The sequence below is a fragment of the Eptatretus burgeri genome, chromosome 4 (genome assembly GCF_056783735.1).
Source record: "Eptatretus burgeri isolate ZD-2024b chromosome 4, Ebu_testis_v1, whole genome shotgun sequence".
In the NCBI taxonomy this organism is placed as follows: Eukaryota; Metazoa; Chordata; class Myxini; order Myxiniformes; family Myxinidae; genus Eptatretus; species Eptatretus burgeri.
In genome coordinates, this window is record NC_140964.1 from 125815778 (window position 1) to 125840552 (window position 24775).

The following is a 24775-nucleotide window of genomic DNA, read 5'->3' on the forward strand; positions in this document are numbered from 1 at the left end:
AATTAATTAACCGCAACAAAAAGTTCCATGAAAACCCCTTGGAATTTCAACCCGATCTCCTTCACCACTCGTCAGGACATCATGAATGACGTCATCATTGAAATGCCTGACGTTCCCGGTTGTGTCGGGACATTTTGTTCGATTAATTGCGCCGGTATTTCGTTTTTTTTTATCCTTAACAATTTTTTGGTTTCTTCGTCTTTCTTTTTTCGTGTGGATATTTTATTTACGATCTTCAGTGTTGCACGTAAAAAGATATAAAAACAACAACAACAACTACCGTCGAAGGACCCCTGTTAGACCGGAAGTTATTTCACCGGGGTTGTCCTGATAGGTGCCTGCATCTTGTTGGGCCTGGTAAAGGGCCTTGCGTGTTTTGGGAAACACGTACCAAGTGCATTTTCACGAATTCCTGCTTCTTTTGGACGCGAGGAGGAGGAGGGGGGGGGTTTGTAGTGTTAGTGTATGATGTTGTCCATGAGAGGTGTCAGAGAGGGACACATGTGACCGCTTGCGAAGCGAGAAGCTGATGCTAGTAACGAGGCCTGAGGGTTCCATCCCGGTTCTGACATTCTCTCGCTTCTCTCTTTCTCCCCAGCCGTCGTACTCGATGTAAAACTTTCCATTCTTTAGATTTTTTATTTTTTTTTATTTTTTTTTACTTTCTTGCGCCTTTACACCCTTCTTTCGCTGACCATTTAATCATTACTCCCGCAATTTCCCACGAGTTATTCAAAATCCTGAGCCAATTATTGGGTTCTGAAACAAGCGGGCAGTTCTACTCCCACAAGATACATTGTCTGTGTCTCTGTCTCTGCCTCTGTCTCCATGTCCTTCACCTTTTGCATTATAACTCTGCCATTGCCGAACTAGGCCTTTCCCTTCGCACCCTGACCTCATCTCAGCCAGGTGGTCATGCCCCAGCACAAGCTCCATGTCGCCGTCATCTGCTCCAGCAATCAAAATCGCAGTATGGAGGCGCACAACTTGCTCAGGTAGGGCTCGCCAAGCACCACGATGGCAGAGACCTCCCTCCACGGGTCGTATTACACCCCCCCACCCCCGATTAGGCACCGGGTATCCGGGATGTGTGTGTGTGTGTGTCCTTCATCCGCACTCCTCTCCTCGCCGACCGAAGTACCTGGAAGTTCGTTTTTTTTTACCTTGACGATGCTGTTCGTTGGAAAGCGCGTTGCCGGTACCAGGTGCAGGTCCAGGGTCCAATGGAGTTGGGGTTTAGAGGCATGTGCGTGTAAGTTAGGCCCGAGGCGGCGTTTTGATGGATTTGGATGCTTCGTTTTGTGGGAATTTGTTGTTGTTGGATTGTCGGGACTAACCCAAGTGGCAGGCCCACCGTTGACCTTTCGTGGTGGCGTGTCTTCATGTTGTGCTCGAGCTAGGCCCTGCTTTGTGGTTGCTTCTCGAATGCCTTGAAGCCCTGTTGTTGGCTGAAGATCTTGGGGTCTTGAGTTCGAGCCCTCAGTCGTAGTTGTTAAATAACACCGAGTGGGTTGACTCGGCCTGTCATCCTTGTGACGTCGGCAAAATGAGTACCGGCTGACTGGAAACAGGTGGAGGGGGGCACTGCATCGGCGGCACAGCTGCTCTCCCAGCAATGATGCAACCAGCAGCCACAGGGTGCATACAAAATGACTCGATGATGTTAAATGCCTCAGGATCAAAAAAAAAAAAAAACGTGGGATCGGCACGTCACCATAACTGAACGTAATAAAAAAATACTCATTGTCCTCCAAACCTTTCCCCGTTCTTCCTCGTCGTCAACCTCCTGATGCTCCTATTTTACCTCGACTCTCAAACCCCCTCCCCACCCATTTGGAATGTTTCAATCATTTGTTCCATGCCACCAATGGACGTGAAACAATTGCTGCTGTTGATATGTTGATGTTGATGTGCCGTCCTATTTTGCAGAGCGTCCGTGCTGCCCAAGCAGGTTCTTGGCAAGGCTTGTACTGGGTGGTTTGCCGTTGCCCTCCCAGCGTTGTTTATCCATGCTTTGTCCTTTTTTTTTTGAAGTGCTCAACATCAAGCAAGGAAGCAGCACGGACCATTTTGAAAGTCTTGGGTATGACTCAGCCAGGGTTTGAACCACTGACCTCCCGGAGTAGGACGCTCTGACCATTACCCCGTTCAGGATTTTCTTTGCTTTATAAATATGTGGATCGAGAAAGTTATATTTGTCAATCCCTCATTTGTTGCATGGAATAACAGGGTTAAAAAGACTTGATTGTTGATGAGGCCTGTCGGTATTTTTGTTGTTGTTGTTGTTGTTGTCCTTGTCACAACAGTACACCTCCCTTTGATAATATGGTGAAGGTGAAATAATTGTTTTGAACTCCTTTTTTTCATACTGGTGTGGTGTGCCTGGTGGTACCTCTCACCATTTTGGCTTGGCAATAGGCGAGCAGGATGGCCTAAGCTGTCTATTCTGGGTTTGAATCCCGACCCAGCTATAAAGTGTCATCCTGGTGTTTCACAGGCAGCGTGATTCATCGGTGTGTGTGTGTGTGTGTGTGTGTGTGTGTGTGTGTGTGTGTGTGTGTGTGTGTGTGTGTGTGTGTGTGTGTGTGTGTGTGTGTGTGTGTGTGTGTGTGTGTGTGTGTGCCGTCCCTCGGATGGATGGTAAACGGGCGATCCATCTGCTGGCAGCTGTTGGTGGACGTTGAAGATCCCATGGTGTCCTTCGTGAAGAGTCGGTGAGCTATCGCCGGCACCATAAACAAATTCCAAATTCCTGCCCTAACCAACAGAGGGCATTGCATCAGTGGTACGGCCTTCCCCTCAGCCAATGATGGAACCCCGTAGCCTTGTGCTACATACAAGAGAAGAAGGCTGAGCAATGTTGCAGCTTGGTGCATTGTTGTTGTGTAATTTGGTTGTTCAATCGTGCCATAACTTAGAGAAGGGCTATTATGATGTGCAGACAACCGGCTTGGTAATCGTGATTTTTCAAAGTCAACGTCTTTATGATCCGACTAGCCCATTGTCTAATCCCAAGAATGATGTTTCTTACAATCAGAAAAATTGAATTTGTATATTTTACAAGACGAGGTGCACACGAATTGCACCGTGAAGTTTAATTTTTATCACATCTTCCGGCATATTTTCTGCTTTAATCAACCTGTCGTACTGGTCCACAGCTTCTTAATGCCGTGGATCGTGGCTCTGTTGATTATAATAGTCTGCAAAACATCTTCAGGTGCTTATCTTGATGAAGAACGACTGGAAGTGTCACAAGTGCACTTGAATCTGGTGAAGTTGCCAATGAGGCAAAACCGTCTCTACAAGGACTGTGAAAACTCGTGAGGCTTCCTTTTCTGCAGAATGTGCTCCATTGTCGGAACATGCACGGCGTCTTCGGTTCTTATGCACAGTAAACAATAGATTTGAAGCACCCTCGATCAATTGTTGCTTGCATTTGGGGCTCTGTTATCCAAGAGGAGATGAACAATTGATCCTACCAACGAAAAGTTAACGAGTCTTTGTTTACGTATTTCCGTGAACACTGTGAGAACTCACGGCCAATAGTCCGTGACGCTTCAGTCTTCGCAGCAATTCCACCAACATGGACTGTCTGTAGAATCTCCGTTCAGTACTACAAGCACCTGAAAGCTCAAACAACAGGACTGTGCCTTGGTTTTTAAGCTGGACACCTCAATACTCAACAGGATTGCTGTTTTTTTTGTTTTTTTTTATTTAAATATCTCATCCCACAAAACAGCTTTGTTGAAAAAATTAATAAATTGTGCACAGAGTTGAGGAAGAGCTAGAACAATGAACAGATCAGGACTCAACAGAACAAAAGGAATGGTGGATTGGGGTTGGGGGGGGGACACTAACAGCATGGCTGAAGGACAAAATAGAGAGAGACTTTAACAAACAATTAGTTTGGGGAGGAATGGGGGGGCAGGAAAGGACACATAGGTTCGACAAGATGAATACAGAAGCAAACTCTCCGTCCAAAGGAAGAACTGGGAACTTGGACGGAGGGGGTTTGGGGTGGTGAAGGTCATGGTTTTGGATGGAGGATGATCTAAGGTGGTGGTGCCAGGATTGTAAGACATGCTCCATTTTATAGGTCAACATCTCATCAATTCCAGATCAGCAGAGAGTCTACCTGTCAATGGGATGGGGTACTATATGATAACGTGGAGTCCTCTGCAAAAAGGAGGAGAGGGTTTCAGAGCATCAGAGATGTCATCAATATAAATGAAGACACTGCCTTGAGGGACTCCAGTCTCCAACGGAAGACGAGAGGTTTGCATTGATAGCAATATGTTGGCCGCGCGAGTGGGAGGAAGTTGGAGAGGCAGATGTGATGGTAGCCTAAGATGCCAATAGGCAGCAAGCTTGGCAAACAGAGCAGGATGTCGGACTTTGTTGAATACCTGATAGATGACCTCTGTTAACCTCTTATTCCATGTCTTTGTTTATATTTGAAAGTAAGCCTCCAAGTGGTAGTTGAGAGCATCTGTTTTTGTGGTACTGTCTTGTAGATGGGAGTGATTTATTCTGACTTCCAAGCAGCCAATGGAGGACAGATGAGCAGAGACTGAGGAGAAGCAAGAGCAGCAGAGCATGATTTGAGAAAATGAGCACCGATGCCATCTGGGCCCATCACCCAAGCAGGGTCGAGGCTGGACACAACTTTCTCTACCTTGTAAGAAGGACAACTAATTGCAGTGGACAGTGGGTAAGATGGGGACATTGTGGGATGGATTGGGTATGAGAGATTTGGACGCAAGCGCCGAGTTGAGACATTCTGCGTTATCTTAAGCAGAGCCTGTGGTGATGCCTTTTTCATTGACAAAGGGGACAGGAGGATACCCCAGAGACAGACTTGACAATGTGCCACCATCAGGATCCTCGGATCCCAAGCCCGACACCCGAACCATTCAGGCAACACCAGGCATATCCCTCCACCCACATTTCCTTATTTTGCTCCATCAAAGAGCCAACAATCAAGCGTCAGCCCTACCGTTTTTTCTCAACTACCTGTAAATGTACTCGTAAATGTTTAGTGGATAAAATCCATTTTTATCTTGCCTGCTGACACGGAACGACCTGCTGGCCTTCGCAGAGACGAGGATTCCTTTGTATGGAGTACACGGCCCTCTTCTTTTCTGAAGTTTTGTGGAATTCTTTCCAAACTCTATGGACTTGTACAGAGCTTTATAAGGATTGTTCTTCAGGATTGATTCAGTCGAACATGATTTTAATTGTGCCCAGGATTAAAAGGCAGCAGTCATGTCCTCGGAGTAGAGCATCTCCTTCGCCAATCCCATGGAAGCTCTGGAAGATGTCGTCGACACCAAACATGAATTATCACTCGTCTCTGTTCATCGAGAACTCGAAGCGAATCAACACATTTGCCATCACCTTTTCATCCATAAATCTTTGGTGACAATTCGACACTCTGTCGACTCGACCACTCTCAATTCCGTTACATGATGAGCTGAATCGATACAAGATGTTGTACAAAGAGTTAATAGATGCAAGAAGAGATAGATTAAGTGAAAAGCAACTATGCCATCCCGACCCAGCTATCAACTGCCATCCTGGTGTTTAACAGGGAGAGTGATTCGTCAATGCGTGTGCCATCCCTCGAATGGACGTTAAACTCGGCGTCCCGTCTACCAGCATTCGTTGGTGAACGATAACGATCCCACGGTGTCCTTGTGGAGGAAGTAGGCGAGCTATCGCCTACACTCTGATCAAATTACAAATTCCTGCCCCGCCTTAGTGAAAGATCAGTCCTGGCCAGCCGGTTCGTGAAAGACTTGGGCAAAAAACTTTCCCCGGCCAACCCTACGACAATGTTGGACCAATTGTGGTCGTTGACGAAGAAGATTAAATATGGCTCGGAGAACTTTTCACTTGATGTTTAGGTGTTATTGTTGCGCACCTGCAATTCCCAAACCATTTTGAATCCGATTAGTTGTTGCATGGATGAATGATGCAGTCACTTAGGATGCATCTACATATTATGTATGCAAAAATGCTACTTTTCAACCCTCACCTGCAAATCCACCATGCGTACGTATTATATGTGCACGGTCTGAAAAAGAAAAACAAAAAAGAAACATTTTCTATGTGCGTTATGCAGAGATATTTGTACATCCTGTTAAAGGTGCTATTATGATGCCTTAATCTGGATCAGTGGATCTGGCTCTTCCTCTGGCAGACTTCCTGGTGCCTGCTGGGTGTTGGATGTATCGCCTTGGATCCGACCTGTCCTAGTTCACCAAAGAGCTTAACAATGTTTGATAAAATGCTCAGATGGGCTGCGTGAGGATATGGGGTGAGATTGGGTTGTGGAATTCCCTTATCTGCACTGCTCCTGCAACAGTGTTGCCATATTTTTAGGTTATTCTTTTCACCTTTAACAGCTGCAATATCATCTGATCTTTTTAGATTCCATAAGTAGTTACAAGGTGTGAGAATTACAATTATCCATTAATAGAAAAGTTGTACAGCATTCAATTTTTCATTTGGTTTACATGAGACTGCAATTGTGGGATCCAACCTTTTTCTAGCAGGAATGGGTACCGTTCATCACTCAGGCTACGTTGTTGTCATTAATTACTCAGCTCAGCCATATTTATCTCCGCCACCAAAGGTGGACGGAGGGAATGTTTTCACGCCTGTCTGCTTTTCTGCGAGCAGGGCATCTCAACAAGTTGTGGACGAGTTATGACAAAACTCGGTGGACAGGTTGGGTGTGTGACGAGGACGAATTCATTTGATGTTGATGAAGGTCTGGATTCGGATGGGAATCCGAGAGCGGCCTGGTGGAGGTATGCGCTCCATCCGGTGCTGCTGTAGTTTCATGTTGAATCGTAAAATAGCTGTATTCTGGGATTGTATAATCCGTAAATATAATAATCGTAAAATAGCTGGGATTGATGCACTGGTTTATCTTGACTGTTTGGAAAGTGGTTTATAAGTGTGCGTACAGTCATTCCCAACCCACACAGAGTTCCGTGTTGCAGCCGTATGGAACTTGATCGTTTTGGAGTCACCACTAAATCACTGAATCAATGATGGATGAAGGACTGCTGGCACTCGTTTAAATAACCAGCGATTAACCAGCCATGTTTTGTACTTCATCCTGGAGTTTTCTTGCCCGAGTTCTTGTTGATGTACAAAGGAATGAAATTGCAGAACTGCTTTGCTGTGGTGAGGCATCATGTGATTTATGAGTAAAGTGCTTTCGGATGTGCTTCGGTTCTAGAAGGCATGGTGCGTACGGAACAAAGGTGCCTTGTTATGTATACGTGGTCATGCTAGTTATGCAACAACTTGAGACAGTAATTTATACTTTTGCTTCTTCTTCTTCTTCTTCTTCTTTCTATCCTCCTTCTTTTCCCACATTATGAGCATGGCAAGGGAAAGTTTTGCCCCAAGTCTTTCATGAACCAGCTGCCAGGCTTGATATTCGACTTGGGTTCGGGCATGAATTTTGGTATTTCTTCATGGTGCCGGCGAGAGCTCGCCTACTCTTTGCGAAGGAGACCGTGAGATTGTTAATGTCCACCAACTCATGCCAGCAGACGGGACACCCAATTTCACATCAATCCGAGGGTTGGCGCACATATTGATCAATCGCCCTGCTAATGAAACACTGGGATGACAGTTTATAGCTCGGTCGGGATTCGAACCCAGGCGAAACAGCTTAGAGGCGAGTGTGCGTCCCCATAGGCCATCCTATCAGCCCATAATAATCTCCTTTTTTGATCATGATAAATACAGCTGGTGCCTGGAAAAAAAAAATTGTCCAGCTTGTAATTTCACTTTGATGTCTATTACTGCACTTTCTTGATAATCGTAAACCTTATGGTCACCTTTGCCATTCCAGTACTGGCAAAATTTCATTGCCCTATTCATCCATTTTCCACACTCTTCTCATTAATGCTTTGACCTTGTGGCTGTTTTTTTTTTTCTTTTGGAGCAAAAATGGAGGAAGGGTTACAAGATGCCCTCTCTGTGCCCGCATCGCACTGTTTCATACCTCTCCACTTCCTACCCCCGCCCCCTGCCCTCGGGAGCATCCCGGGTGGCATTGAAATCCTGCTCACGTTCAGGGTTTGATGCAGTCCGCTTGCTGCCTGCATTGCCAGTGCCCATTTCTCTCCGTGTTCGAGAAACGAAGCAAAAGCAAACAAATGAAAACTTAATTAACAAAATCGGTACCTTCTGTTTCACCTCCAACACCTCTTCTTCTTTTTTCTTTCTACTAGCGTCCCAGATTTCAGGGCTATTTTATGGTTTTCAAAGTTAATAGTTAATGATGTGTTTGACATCACAGTCAGGTTCTCTTGTCAATGGAATAGATTGGTGGATTTTACGACGCAAGTGCATCCATCGGATTATTTCCCGTATTTGCTGCAATCCTTGACACTTAACGCCAAAACGCTCAGTTTGAGAATTCTGAACCTCACCGTTGGAAGTCCTATGAAGGTCGACTTGAGTCTTACCAGGGCATCCTGTAAAAATAATGGTTAAAAAAAAAAATTGCTCCAATGAAAAACTGATGCTGGCATACATTTTTATTGTGTACATGTTTGGATGATTTATTTATTGAAGTTTTTTTTTTTTTTTGTATAGCCTTTTCGACATATTTAATGTAAAGATTAAATAACCCCTCTCATCTTATTTTAACGTGCTATCTACAGATCTACTTCCATTACCTTCAGATGTCCAGAGTGATGCCAATAGCGCTCGGCATTAATTTGGAAGAAATAACAATTCTTTGTCAACAATTTTTTTTTTTTAATTGCTGAACATGCTTTGATACACCCAACGGCAAATGGAATTCGTTTTTGGGTCCTACTCCAAGATAAATCCAAGTGAATAGACGTTCGTAGCAAAGTAACGATTTGGGAAAGAGGTTAATGGAAACCTGGACACTAAGGGATGCTACGGTAACCCAAATCTTCCAACCGACTTGAGAAAAAGGCGATGTGGTGCCCTTCGGGCAATTCTCGTTTATTTATCTATTTTTTAAACACCTTTCATCCTTTGTGCCGCACCACGCCAACTGTACAATACTCGCTCCGAGGTCAAAATGGTCAGTAATCTGCACCGACCGTGAGCTTATAAGTCAAACGCAGAATCTTGGCGATGAAAGTCTGGTGCCCGGTTCCTTCGGGACCGTAATTATAGCACGGAGCCGTGCTGCAGTGCCTTAGAAAGCAGTGACTGAAAGTCCGCCCTTGGCCAGCCAACGCCTCAGAGGCTGCCAGCTGCCAGCCACAGTTGGATGCCCGCTTTGAGTGTGATGACACCATTAGCTTCAGGTGAACTTTCATTTGCTCTGGCTTTGCAGAAATGCGAGCATCGCCATGATTTGCATTATCTATCACTCCGTTAGATTTTCTTTCTTTTTTTTTTAATGCTCATAGGGGAGTCCCCCTTTCCATTGGCCTCCAAAGGCTCATTTACACTGTGCATTAAGCGGCTGAGGGGTTGAGCGGCCAAGAGAGAACGTGAGTTTAAATCGGCAGTCAAGCCAAATGAACCAGCCGAAAAGGCTGAGATCAGTTAACTTCATCCGGCCCCAATGGAGAGGTTGTCCAATTTCTTGGCTTCAGGACCATGGGCAGGACTTCAACGATTGTCGTTATTACTTTGGAAAATAAGGCAAACGAGGCTGGAAGCTGCGTCCGTCGATAGTCTGAGTATTACGAGAGGGCTTGTTAGCTTTGTTACAACCACGTTTTGTCCCCACGTCCTCAGGTGTCATTTGACAACTTGTGGTGTGACATCATCGTGCCCTCTCATCCATAAGTGCGCACGCGGTGCAGGTGCAGTTATTTTAAAGGACTGAGCATTGTGAGCATCGCCGTTCATCCCCTGAGCCACTTGATGCTTCGTGTAAACGAGCCTCAAGTCTCGTGTTCATTGTATCTTTGAACTCTGCAAACAAATAAATGTGTAATTGCTGTTGTCGTTGTCATCGTTGTTGTTGTTGTTGTTGTTGTTGTTGTTGTTGTTGTTGTTGAGAGGTATGGTATCTATGCTTCCTACAGTTCTCAAGGAATTTACGTGATGAAAGCTACCATCGTTGCAAATACAAACTGTGCATTCTTTTCTTCGTACCTCCATCTTTTTATCACGGCTTGTACATTTTCTCTTATCCTCGTATCATATCTCAAATGCAATGAGCAAGTAATGCTGGCAGTGAAAGCCTGAATAGTTGTTGTAAACCTACAGAGCTGCTGTGGTTGAAGACCAAGTTGCTTGTTGGTACAATCTGGAAAGCGACTCGGATGAAAAGCAAACTTCCTGTAACAAGGGCATTCCTTTGATTTAACCATTTTACAAATGCTTTTCGACTCCATTCACTCCACGGATGGGGTTAACGTCGAGTTTATTTTCTGTGCAAAATCAATGGATCTTACCGGCGAGACGTACGAGTGGTTTGGTGTTTCGTGTTTGCCAAAATTCCACACATCCTTTGTATATTGTTATCCCCGGTAACGTTAAGTGTCATAATTTGAAATGGTACATTGGCTTCCCAATTTTTATCTTTATTGTTCACTCTGGATGTTGACGTTTAAAGGAGAGTGAAACAGTGGGTGTACCAACAAGTGTACAGTCAGGCACGGTTAAGGGGAATAGTAAATCATTGCCAGATTTGTTCGGTTGTTGTGGGCAACAACACAAGATTGTGGGAATCTACCATCTTAAATCACTCGAAGGAAAAATGAAATCAAACGCATGATTTCACAGGGAAGAGAAAAAGGGTACAAAATGTGAAGGTTAGTCCAAAGATTTGTTACACATTCTCTTCAATGTCATTCTTCCCTTGAGGTCTTCAAGAAAGTTGTACACTCGGATCATCCCAAATCCAAAACCATGATCTTTTTTACCCTTACTACCCCCAGTCCTTCTCCTTCCAAATTTCCAGTTTTTCCTTCTTGAGAGTTTACTTCTGCATCCATCTTGTCCACCCCATCATGCATCCTTCTCTTCCCCCCCCCCACCCCATTCCTACCCACACCCATTGTTCGTACAAGTCTCCCTCTATCTTGTTCTTCAACTCTGTTGTTGGTGCCCCCCCCCAACCCTCTGTTGTTCCTTTTATTCACTTACGTCCTGATCTGTTCAGTGTACAAGCTCTTCCACAAGCCTTTATTTTGTATCCCCCCCCCCCAATTTTTTTTTTCATATATGACTCAGAGAAATTGTAATAAGTGAGCAAATCGATGAGCGTGTACATCTTGTTGGAGCTAAGGGTAAGGCGGGGGAGTAGACGGGGTTAGAAAGGAAGGAGGGGGAAATCATTTCGGCCCCAGCTGACGTTGGTGTTGCGTTCCTGGAAAGTGCGACAAAGCGAATCTATTTTCTTACGGGAACCCATGTATATCAGCAAGTTACATTCCTTGGGACCTGAGTCGGGAATATTTTCTCTAATAAAAGACAACATAAGTTGATTAGAGATGTGTATATTTAAATATTATTTTTAATCTTCATGTACACCCACTAGAGATGGTTGTGAAGCTTGCTTCTAGTGTGGTGGAGTTATGGGGACCAAGTTATCCGTGGATGAAATTGTGGTGAAATTGGATGTGTGGACTCTTGTGGCTTCTCTTCCTGGTATGGTGGTTCTACTGTGAATAATACACCAAAACTAAAAGACTGTTGGATGACTTTCTTTTGTTCTACTGATAAAGGTCTTTGTAACAGTTAATGCCATCAGCCACCAGCCTATCAACTTTGGGAACCGCAATCTCTCCTCGGATCATCCCCACTGAAAATAGCCGTCACTTCTTCGAAATTAATGCTGAAAAGCCTCCGACATTCGTCTTGTAGTTCACGTTCTCTGGGGTGGTGTTTCAACAGGAAGAACTTATACATCAATTCGCTGTGCTTCGAGGTCCATGAAATCTTCGTTTGACAAATCTTATCCATGTGATGCAAGCAACTCCTCCACATCAGCCTCGGACACCTCATCAAAACCGACGTATTTTGCAAAGTTGATGATATTGTTATGAATTCGCGCCCGCCGGCGTGCCAACGGCCACGTAACTCGAATCGCGGCACGTCGCCCACCGGACAGACAATTCTGTCGTGACCCTCTCGGACTAACGCCGGGAGCGAGTCACGGGTGGGCCTTTCGGCCTCACCATGATCGTGCCAATCGGCCCCCCGTGTGGGATAGGGTTGTTCGCCAAATTCGACCTACCTAAGTACCCACGCGGAGGGTAGACCGGGCGATCGCACCTCACCGCAGGTCGACTCCGGACACGGGCCACTTAAGCGACCCGTTCCGTACTAGCGGGATAACCGAGCGGTGTTATCGTCGGCCTCGACGGTTCCGATTAATTATCGGGCGTATTAAGCCCACTACCAACCCTTTACGTGAAGCAAGATGGAGATTCAATTAAAGAAAAGACGAAGCGAAACGGGAAAACAGTTCAACATAATGCACATTTATTCCGCGGCACACGGAGAGCACACATATACAATTGCAACAATTATACACCTACAGCAAATGCTACAAAAGAAACACAACAATGCAGATCTACTACCGACTACGCGAGCACACGGCAACACTTACACAGTTTTACTTTACAGACGGCGCCAACAACACATTTACTCAAAAGCAAAAGAAAAGGGCCACCCTCAAAGACAAGGGGGCAGGCGGGGCCTGTGGGCCAATATTTGCGCGGGACCTGAAAGAGCAGTCAGGTCCGCGAGACCGGGTGGATCCTACCCGTGTCTTTGTGATGAGCCGCCAATGTGGTGGCGCGGCGGCGCCCCGACTCCGCGCTCCTTCGCGGGTTTCGTTGGCACTGCTTGGAGTGGGGTGGGAACAGGACCCCCCTTTTCGCACTATCTCAGCGCGGGGGGAAAAAAGGGGGGAATTGTTGATGCTCTGGGGAAAGAGGATAGCTGGCATGCTTGGGTCCCGCGACGAGCGATTCCACTGCGAGCTCGTCGCCGCCCGCCGTCTTCCTTGCCTCGGATCCGAGCTATTCGGTCTCTTCCCCAATTCTCCTCAGCCGACTGCAGCAAACCACCTGTACGCCCTCGCCTCCCCACTCACTCCCCGCTTCTCCAAGGCTGACTCTGCGCTCAAACCGACTCGACCGCACTCCAGGCTTCCTCTCTCTGCAGCTCCCCGACAGACTCCGAACCCCGACAGACTGCGAGCTCCACTCGGCTCTCCGACCTCTCCAGACTGACTCTTCTAAAAGTGACTGCCTAATTCGCCCCGCGCCCGGCGCTTTATAGGCCGGCAGGAGAACCCATATGCAAATTTCTGGATCAGAACGAGCTCGGGGGTGGAGCCACGCTCGCCCATTGGACGGAGGAAAAGGGGCGTGAGTCTCCCCTGATCCGAGAATTTGCATATCCCGATTCTACTCCGACGCGCCTGGAGGCGGGGCCAAACCGCCCCGCGCTTGCTGATTGGACGGATCAGAAGTGGGCGTGTATCATTCCTGATCCGAATTCTCCTCGGAAAGGCCGCACTTTGCACTCGCGGTTCGGCATCGCGTCCCGTACGAGGCCAGGACACCCTGACGCTCGGCGTTCACAAGTGGTGCGGGAATGACTGCAGAAGGAGAGGTGAAGGTGGTGGAGGGTTTATTGTGGTGGTTTATGGCCATGGCGACGTTTGGAATGGCGGTGATGCGATGTTTGCGGGAGCGAGTTGTGAAGGTAAAGGTCGTGGCTGTTGGCGTTGTTGTTGTTGTGAAGCAGCGTTGCAGTTGGTGGTTGTTGTGTGATGGCAGTTGAGACGTGGTTGGTTCAAAATAAAGATAGAACAGAAAAACGACTATCTCAAAGCATCGCAGCCCGAATGAATCACATTTATTCCCTCTAAACAACGGGTTTGGGGCTAACTACACATGTGCTTACAGAGATATCTCACCTTACAGGACCTGAATGGTGGTTTGTGAATTTCCTCAACCGCAACAATATCTTGTTGAACTTTTGGAACTGGGCAGAGAATGATCAAGCTGTTTCGTTATCTGCATTATCTGCTTCGTCGGTCAACGGCTCAAAATCGGACGTCCCAATGTCACAACTCAAATGCGGAATGTCGCGATTTGTAGTGAATCTTTGTTTCTTGTGTGATCAAGAGTGTTCGAGTGAAACGTCGTTAACCAAAGCGACATTTATATGGGGACGACCCGTGGATTGAAGGCCAGTTGAGGGACAGTATAACACCGATAAGCCACTGACCAGTCTATGATGAGAAACGAAAGCCGTCTTGCATTATACCAATCATTTCAGAGCACCGACCGACAGTGTGATGCAGTGGAAATGAGAATGCCATCTTCTCCGGAAGGCAGTTCCACAAATGGGAGGAAAGTGGAACAAAATAGTGAAGGTGGGCGATGAGCCCCGATTTTGGGAGTTTAGCCAGGAGGAGGTTACCGGGAGAACATTTGTGTCATGGAAGAGGTGGGTGGGAGTAGGAATGCTGAGAGGGTCGATGAAGCTTGACCAGAGGTGAGGTAGTAAATAACAGAAGCTACTGACTTGGTTCACGATATTGTCTGCAATGTGAACCTGTCTTTTTAGGTACTAATTCTTGAGAGATACCGATGAATATGTTTAGAGAATGCTCAAGGAAATCCTCACAGCTTAGTCTCCAAACAACTCATGCAAAATATTGTCACGTGTACAGCCACACCCAAAACTGCAAGCAATTAAAGGCAGGAACTACACATTGCTGGCAATTAATATCATGAGGACCGTGTGCTCCCTGCAGAAACCTGGGGGTGGGTAAAACATAGAGAGGGCAGAGGGTGCAAGACCAGAAAGGAAGTGGAAGAATATAGGGACCACTGACCTGTCTGTGATGGCAAAGCGATTGGCCCATAGATTCAGCTTCATCGTGGGAGATACCAATGGTCTTGATGGCCTTGGTTTCCATGGCGTCGTGCTGAGCATGGTGTGAGACAGGGGAACCAGCCCAGAGGGGAGAGAGATATTCCATCAAGCTGTGGTAGTTGGCCTTCTGGGTAGATAAGAATTCAGATGTGCCAAGGGAAGCTGGATAAATAGTTGATGTTCATGTCCAAGTCTTGGATCCATAGCAGAATATCGGTGTGCTCTGTACAAATATAGCTTGAGTGAGCTTTTGATTCATTGGAGCTTTCCAGATGGATTATAGAAAGGCCAGATTAGATGGGGCAGTGTGGCTAAAGTTGGACTTTGCTGTAATTCTGACACAGTCTCCAGATGAGGACACTTTAGATCTATCATCGATCTATCTATCTATATATTACGAAAACTCTCATCTTGGATGTACGCTCCTGAAATACAGCCAAAACAGTACACGATAGGGCAAAAAGTTTAGGGCCACCTTACTCACCATTCGCCTGCTTTGTGCAGTATCAAGTTTCGTTCAAGTCGGGCAACAAAAAGAATTATTAGAAAATCAATTCCCGATTCAGTCAAGTACTCTTCGGGAGAATTTGATCATTGCAAACAACCTCAGCAGTATAGTTCGCTGGAGCTATCTTTTTTTTTTCTTGAAATGATATTTTTTCATCAACCGCTGTCACAACGGGAACCCAACGAGTTCACGGGTCGTCGAGTATATTGTCATAGATTTCCCGCCCGCCGGCGTGCGAACGACCACATCTAACCAATAGCGGTCGCTTCGCCCACCGAACGGACAATCCAGTCGCGGCTTACCGGATCAATGCTGGAAACCAGCCACGGGTGTGTTTTTAAGCACACCACAACCTTGTCTACACTCTACCCGCGCTACAGGGTCCGATCGCCAAATCTTCGATTTACCTAATTATTCGCACGGGTAGGTTACCGAGAGATTGTACCTCAACGGGACCGCTTGGAAACGAGCCGCTTCAGCAGCTCGCTTCCTTTTGGGATAACCGAGCGGGGTATTATCGCGCAGTCCCGCTGGACCCGATCACTTTGCCGGCTATTGAAAAACCAACTATATTCCGAGTGCAAGATGGGGCAGTTCAATGAGGGAATGGACGCAACGAACAGGTTTACATTCACACAAGGACATTTATTATAATAAAACACGTATGCAATTAAACAAGGCAAAACACGTATGCAATTATACAAGCAACAAAAGAACTACAACCGTCTACTTATTATCTACAGTCACTTGCACTTCACAGCAGTTCCAACTTATTAGACGGGTCCACGGACACACGTACGCACACACACACACACAAGAAATGGTGGCAGAGGCCTTTAATAACGAGCTCCAGCTCGGAGGACAGGTGAGCTGAAACTCAGAACCTATCTCGAACCTCTCCACCTTGTGTGGTTTTCAAGTTGCTCGGACCCAGGCTCCAGCGAGAGCGAGCTGGACCCAATCGCCGCGAGCTGCGATCCTTCCCGAACTCCCGCGAATCCTCCCGTGCTTCTCAACACGTGCTGGTGAGACGAGGCGCCGATCCTTCCCGTCGATGCGTCGCTTCCCCGAGGAACCACCTCAAAGAAGAGGTCGATGAGTCGCACCAAGCCGGGAACCAAAATGGAGAACAAAGAGCTCCACAAACCAAGAAGTCGAAGAAGCTACCATTCGCAGCTCGAGCCAAGTAATCGGCTCAACTTCCTTCCAAAACAAAGCAGCTCGAAGCAAAAAGCTCTCCCGAGCCAAGCAGAAGCCGAAGCTCACTGAACCATCAAAGCAAAAAGCCTCCAAAAAGCCTCCTCCCGAGCCAGGCCTCAGCCGAAGCTCACTGAACCAGCCGAAGCAAAAAGCTTCCGAAGGCCTCAACCCTAACCCAAGCCAAACAGGACCCGAAGGTCTCCTGATCGACTACTCTCAACTCCCATCTCCAACTCTACCCACAAACAAAAGAAAAGATCTCCTCTTATCCTTCTCCCGCCCTTCCCCCGCTCCCGGCGTGACTCATGACTCATGCCCTCGTGCTCCATCCCCCGCTCAGCCATGGGTGGGAGGGAGTTGTTGACATCATGAGTCACGGGACGGCAGGGTGGTTCTTCCTCTTCGCAGAAGAGGGTGAGAGATGTTTCCATTGTTCGTTCCCTAACTATTAAATCGATCCGCAGCACATCTAATCGATTTCTGAACATTTAAACAATGAAGGGTGAGCTATCTAGGGAACAAGCATTTATCGACATAGCTGACTAAAGGAACCTGTATGTTGTGTGCAATCGAATTCCCAAATTCGTAACAATATTATAAAATCATTTCCAGTCGATCTTATTTTGGTAGGACCAATATGCTACATGACCCCCCCAAAAAATTGCAAGAAAACGTTTTATGGTATTTATTTGTTTTATTAAGTCTGCAGAACAACATATTAAAAGTTGCTAAAAAAATGAACTGCCATAAAGGGTTTCAATATGGCATCAGTAAAAATAACTTAATGTATGATTGACAAAAAAACAAAATACTGATTATAATACTCCGAAATACCAAAATAGTTGCACAGTTTACCCTCGAGAAATTAGTTTTGATCTGTAGAGCGTCTGTTCTAACATACCTTCCCCGAATATTTAGTCTTCATTTTCATCATCTGAAACTGGCTCAGGAGCCACATTACCGCAGTTTCCTTCTTGGCAAGGTCCGCAAGCTCTGGTGCATTCAAGGCCATGTTTTTTGCAGCTACATTAAAGTATGCTGCATCCTGTAGTGCAGTTGCAGTGGATTATTTTGAGCAGAATGTTTGGTGCAGGGCTGTTATGCATTATGAGTGGAATAAGTTTGTCCCCTTGCACGTCCATGCTGTCTTCCTTGCCCATCTAAACCGTGACTTGTAGGTACGTCCACCGAGAGTGAAGGTTTGTGACCGAGGTTGTTCGTGGCAGTCTTTCGGGTGTCACAAAGGTCTTTGCTGCGGCCACTTTCTTGCAAAGGAACTTGCAGCGTAATGATGCTAAAGAGTCAGATTGGTTCCCGTTAAACAAGGACACCATCACCTTGCAACCAGTGGTTTCTACTGTAAATTTATCTACCATCGGTACGCAAAAGACTTGTGAACAGGCAGGCAAGACAGATTCACCCTTGATGACTTTTTGGAAAACAGATTCCTTCCCCACCCCAAAGATTCTCAAAGTAGTGTCGCATTCGGTGAAGGCATGGGCAAACAATAGATCAGAGCAGACATCGTCACCAAGCAACCTTTTCAGAACTTTGATGTTATAAACATTTGGTTTCCCCTTGTCTGACCGAAAGTACAGATCCTTGCAGTCCTCCGTAGTTGCATGATACAGCAGCAATTCCAGCAGATCTGTGTCTTCTCCGATCAGGGTTGTTGAATGGTTGGATGTCATTGCGACGGATGCTTTCACTGTGTCCAAGTCTGCAACTCCTTCAGCTTGGATGATATGACAGCATTCCTGCTGCAAGTGTTCAGAGATCAAGTGGATGAGGGCCTGTTTGTTCACATCATTTGAGAAGAAACCTTCCTTTCTCCCAACGAATGTTGTTGTATCTGACATGTTGACCTTGTTCGAAACCAGAGTTCGACTTCGTGATTGATGGGTATTTTTTTTGTGTGTACATTGTCGAGGCTCGTATGAGAGCTAACACACAATGCACAGCAAAGGGGGGTATGAAACAAGAGGGGCTGGAGAGGGAAGGACAAAACGGTGAGGAACAGAGACATTTGGAGATCTGTGGAAGGGAGAGGGATGGGGTGGGGAACACGGGGTATACAAGAGGGACATTACAGAGACTTTCAGGAAGGAAAGCAGGGAATTTGAAGGAGGTTGGGTTGGAGTGGATTAACGAGGGTAGAAAAGATTGTGGTTTGTGATGGGGGAAGATAAGAGGTGGTGGTGACAAGCTGTTTTGAAGGCCTGGAGGGAAGAATGGGATTTTAAAAAGTGTGGGAGTTTATTCCAAAGGTGGGGAAAAAGAGTGAAGATGAGCAATGATTCGTGATTTTGGTAGTTTTACCAGAAGGGGGTTGCTGGCAGACCTTGAGCACCCTGCGGAAATATGGGGGGGGGGACATATTGCAGACAGAGCAGGGGGGCTGCTAGACCGGAGAGGAGACTGTAGAAAACAGAAAGACCACCGAACTGCCTGGGGTAAGAGAGTGAGAGTCTCAAAGACTTCCACACCATGAAGTCAAGCTAGGTGTGAGGCAGGAGCACCACCTCAGAGGGGGGAGGCAGTACTCCATCAGACTGTGGATGAAGCTTTGTAAGTGGTGAGAAGCTCAGGTGTGCAAAGGAAGGATTTTGCACGACGTAGGATACCTTGTCGGTGACTGCCTTTGGAGGCTGGCTTGGAGATGTGGCTTTCTCAGGAAAGATCATGGCAGATAGTGAGACCCAAAAGCTTGAATGAAAGGAATTCTTCAAGGGGATTGTTGCGAAAGTGGATGGGGAAAGGGGGGGGGGGGTTCCAGACGGTCCTTTTGGAGAGACGTGGTGAGGTTACAGGCAATTAAACTATACCCCAACTTTCAAGCAATCAAACTCTACCCCATGGCACCAAACACAGTCACAAATTCTCATAGAAATTGGCCAAAGGATAGTGCGCTTCATCGTCGTAGCATGCTCGGCAGTCCAAAACCAAAGCTCGCATGATGCAGGCGAGGGCGGCAGGAAAGCAGGTGTGAAAAGAGCCACCAGGCACACCCGTGAGGACACAGCAGGAGGACGAGCTCAACCGGGCAAAATAATTCAAAGAGAGCCCAGTGACACAGGGCATGAGCTTTTATTTTAAAACACCTCCGTGCCGTCACAAGTCTCCGCCTTCAGGGCATTCCCAGGAATCTCGCAATGGCCATCATCCATTGACAGCCGACACCTGCATCAGCACTGCCCTGATTGATGGTGGTGAAGACAGCTATCTCCCCGCATTGGTGGCCGTCTGAACTCGTGCATTTTTCCCGGTCTGAGCCTCGCCACAGCCTGGAAGGCAAGCTGTGAGCAGGCCCTGACCTAGTTCTCTGTCTGTTCCATACAAAGAGAGAAAATGTGTGCGAGACATTCTTAACCTCTACATCCAAATAGACCAGGTCCATCTCGCGTGTGGGGCCGTACTCAAGACCATGTGTCCTTCATACGTGGTCTAAAGGTTTTATAAACTCCGCAAAACACTAAATGTCTAAACTCCGTGTTTGCGACTAAATCTTGTGTCCCAAACCCATTGCTTTCTGCACCCACCCTACCCAGTCACACCCAGCTGTTCCTGGACTGTGTCCTTTTCTCCTGACGAGGTGGAGAGCTTGCTGTCAAACCTCGACTCAGATTCTGCAACCGATTCAGAGGGCATCAGCACACATGTCCTAAAAACCTGCTCTGCTGCTCTTGCTCACCCTCTCTCTGTTCTATTCTCCCTCTCATTTGCTCAAGGTCATCTGCCATCTGCTTGGGAATCAGTTAACATCACTGCCCTGTATAAAAAAGGTGCAAAAACAGATCCCTACAACGACAGAACAATCGACCTTCTCCTAATCATCAGCAAGGTTATGGAATCCATCATTGCTTCTGACATTAAATCCTTCCTCTTCTCCAATGGCTTGATTTCCGATCATCAATTTGGTTTCAGACCAGGTCACTCTACCCTGGATATGCTGGTTCTGCTCTTCCAACAATGGATGGAGGTACTGATTGCCAGAGATGAGATCAGAGCCATATCCCTGGACATATCGTGTGCCTTCGATATGGTCTGCACCCTGCCCTGCTCACCAAACTCTCTTCCTATGGTATCCAAGGCCATCTCCACTCATGGCTCGCAGACTTCCTCTCCTGTCTCAGCCAACGTGTGGCCCTAAATGGAGTTCTTTCATCCCCTCTCCCTGTCCAGGCTGGAGTTCCTCAAGGCAGCGTTCTGGGCCCTGTTCTTTTTCTGGTTTTCACCAATGATCTCTCCGACTCTCTGGAAAATCCTCTTTGTCTCTTCGCTGATGATGCCACCCTCTGCCGTACCATCTGTCATCCCTCAGATCGTTAAGCAGCAGCTTCTTCACTCTCTGCAGATCTGGAGAAAATCACAAGCTAGTCCAACACGTGGAACATGTCTTTCAATCCTGAGAAATCTCACACTCTCACTATGTCTCTCTGAAAGAACCATCTGGAAACCCCCTCCCCCCCACCCCCATCTACTTTCTCAACAATCCTCTTGAAGAAGTCCTTTCCTTCAAGCTTCTGGATCTCCCTATCTGCCATGATATTTCTGGGGAAAGCCAGATTTCCAAGTTGGCCTAAAAAGCCAGTCACCGACTGGGAATCCTCTGTCCAAAAAATCCAAAATCAAGAATCACTGCTTCCCTTAACTCTTTTATTCCACTTTTTTCCTGCCATTGGAGCAAACTCCCATGCTCTCTTCAATCCCACTCTTCCCTCCAGGTCTTCAAAACAGCTGTTCACCACCATCTCTTATCTTCCCCCATCCAAAACCTCAATCCGTTCTACCCCCTGCTAATCCACCCAAACCCACCTCCTTCAAATTTTCTGTTTTCCTGAAAGTCCCTGTCATGTAAAGACCTGAAAGTCCCTTTAGTATCAATCTTGTTTATCCCGTGTACCCCGCCCCATCCCTCTCCCTTCCACAGATATGTCTCTCGTCCCCACTGTTTTGTCCTTCTCTCTCCAAACCCTCTTGTCTCCTGCTCCCCTTGTTCTACATTCTGTGTTAGCTCTTATACGAGCCTTGACAGTGTATACAAAAAATAAAACACAAATGGTGCTCGGGCCTTTTACTGTATCGTGTTCCTACCCCTAACTACATTAACATAACAATATGGACAATTTTTTCGAAAAAAAAATATTTCTGCATACACTTGTTACCACAAATCGCTGTTGCTTCCGTGACTATATTTGACAATTATGCTGCTCAATTTACCAATAATGGGCATTTTTTTTGTTAAATTTGATTGTGTAAGCTGAGAGGAAAACTGTTGTTGTTTGTTTGTTTCGGTGCCCTGGCAGCTGATGTCACACTATTAGCCGATCAGCCCCGGTCCGAAATTTTGGTCACTGGTATCAAATTAGGGGAGAATGCTCATAGTGTTTTTTATGAAGGTATAAACCCCTAGAGTTGGAAAACATGTGAAAGCATTGTGGCAGTGGCAGCTTTATGGGAGTTATCCCCCTTTTTCCAAAATGGCCGCCAAATGCTCAATACCCTATATATAGCAGATTTTAGACCACCTTGAGCAGTGATACTGGTGTCTACGACTAGGTTTGAGGGGTCAGATATATCATTTCTGTATTTACCTAAAATATTGGATACAGCCTTAATATTAAAATTCAAGATGGCCGCCAAAATGGCTGCAGACACATATTTAAATGACCGCGTTTAAGATCCTAGAACAGTTACGACAGTGATTTTGGTGTACATTTCCAATATTTTAGGTAAATACAGAAATGATATATCCAACTGTAGTGAAATGTACATGATGACTCTAATACTCATCATTTACTGTCAATAATTACTGTCCATCGGCATCCACATCGTCATCCTCGTCCGTACTCTCCACATCATCTGATGACCGATTCTCGCAGTCTGACAGTTTGCACATATCAGTGCACTTAAGTCCATTTGCCAGACATACACAATTTGGCAGCGTACACTTCCTTGAACATTTGCAGGCCAGTATGGCCAAGATAGCCTCAGGTGCTGGCTGACCATCCATCCAATCCACTACCATTAATTTCTCGGCTCCATCCATGTCAATTTTCCACCCTCTGCCAATGGGACTTGGTACACCTGGGTCTTGCTCAAGACATCTTCTCCATATTCCAGCCTGGTAGTTTGCCCTTTGTGCATGTTTGACTAAACAGTCCCTGCAGGGTGGAAGCTGATGACTCTCTATCTCACCTTTCTTAACACAGAACAAGTTGTACCTGAGATCATTGACCTTGGTGAATGCTGCTTTGGGGCCATAGAGGAGACATGTGACACACTCTAGTTTGTTCATCAGTTCTGAGGAGAGGTCCCATTCCTGGCCCAACTCTGTGAATGTGTTCTTGATTTCCCTGTTGTTGGTCACTAATTTTAGAGCACTTGCCTTCCCTTTCCTGCGAAAGCACTGGTAGTGTCACTTCCAGTGTATGCATGTATACCAATAAGAGCTCTGCAGACATCTATGCCGACAGTGGCAGCGACTTTCCCGATGTCAACTAATCTAGTTCTGGTTATAGTTCCACATTTCTGGAATAACGGAGCTCCTATCTTGTCATGGAATGCCAAACACATGATAAAGACATCTGTGTCCTCTGCGCATATCACTACAGCCTGGTAACCCTCTCTAGCAGCATGGACAGCATGGAAAAGTAGGCGCCCATCTGCTTCCTCCTGCTGGCACTGGAGATCTGGTACCTCTTCACTGCCCTGTGATGTAATTCTGTAGCATTTGTCATCTACAGTTACATACAGAATCTTCTCATGTAGTTTCTCTCTGTACACTGGCTTCCTCCATTCACTGACAATGAAGCTAATCAGACTGGTTTTGTTAGTTATTCCTGTCAGGAAACTTCTCCATTGCCTCACAATCTGTGCACTTGTGATACCCTGCAGCTGTTGTCCAGTCTCTTCACCTCGTGCCGATCTCTCACTGTTCTTGATAGAATTCTCTCGATACGTGTCGAACACAACATCTATTCTGGTACTTTTACTTCCTTCACGCAATGCCATAGACAGTATTGTAGTGGCAATGTCTCCAAACGCAGCTTGATCACCCTTTACTCTTTGAACTAAATTCATTCCATCGACCACAGAAGCCGGATTTTGTGGGAGTTGGTCTGCTACTGTCACATTCTTCTGCAAAGTAGTGGCTAAGGAAGCTTTGTTTGTTTTCCTGAGTAATCCGTCTGGGGTAGAGAGAGAGCCCAGGGTAGTGGTCCCAAGGGGTGAGAGAGGATGTACTCCATCGTGAGATTGTGCCCTGGTGCCATCACTATGATGCGACCAAACAGAGACCGGTCAGCTTTCAAGATTATGTCCTTCCCACTTGTTTTCACTACCTTCTTCTTACACATATTTGTGAATGTCTTCAGCTTGTTAGTTTTCATCGGATCGTGAAATGGTTTCGCTGATGGGTCGTTCTCCAGTCTCTCGTTCTGGAAAGTGGCATAACTCTGCTCTCCAATATCACATGCCTTCATCAGGTCAGAGGCAATGTCTCTGGGTGCCCATTTTGCAGTAGAAATGCTTATGAGGTCTTGCTTCTCTGAGGATCGGTTGACCCAGGCTTGAATGAGGCTGATGACTGCGGACACCGTTTCCTCATCTTTTTGGATTCTGGGCTGCTGTAGATCAGCATGGTTGGGTTCTGATTGGTTACCATGCACCATGTCTCTTAAGTGTCCAAGAAATACACTGCGGTACTCTGCTGTTATGCAGTACCTTTTGATGGCTCCTGCTTTTCGGCTGAACCGTGACGTGCCTCCAGGAGTCTGAGTGTCCTTGTTCACCGTAACCTCAATTGTCTGATCTACAAGTATCCGGCCAAAGGGATTATTGCTGGACCTCTGCACCGAGAAATGACCTTCCTGGAAGGCTCTATAGACATCAGGATTCTTCTCGGGAAGATTTGTCATCTGAGCAAAGTATGCAGACAGGTACCTGGCATAGTTGACCTTATCGTAGGCAAAACACCATGGGATCAAAGTTCTAATGGCATTGATGTGCAAATTCCAGTTTTCCTCACGAGAAGCACGCAGAAGGCCAAGTATCACGTGCTCTACCATGTCTATGTATGACATCCAATATCCCGATAGCTCCCCATTATTGTGGCGGAGGTGTTCCGTGAAGGCTCTCCACAGGATCATCAACTCTAATAATTGTGGACTGTCGAGGAGATCACTGAAGTTATGT

At 46.4% G+C, this 24775-nt stretch overlaps 1 protein-coding gene across 6 annotated transcripts in view; it reads left to right on the forward strand.

The window, feature by feature from the left end:
* The first annotated feature begins 320 nt into the window (after positions 1-320).
* LOC147029049 (RNA polymerase II subunit A C-terminal domain phosphatase SSU72-like) overlaps positions 321-24775 on the forward strand; it is a 60885-nt gene continuing 36430 nt past the window's right edge. The window contains exon 1 of one of the 6 annotated variants that reach the window (XM_085879953.1): positions 321-995. In XM_085879953.1, coding sequence (XP_085736079.1) covers positions 916-995 — 80 coding nt within the window. In that variant the 5' untranslated portion in view covers positions 321-915. Of the gene's footprint in view, positions 996-1062; positions 1253-2622; positions 2715-6561; positions 6816-24775 lie in introns of those variants that run through there. The other 5 variants (XM_085879951.1, XM_085879955.1, XM_085879956.1 and 2 more) reach the window with 5 other exon arrangements.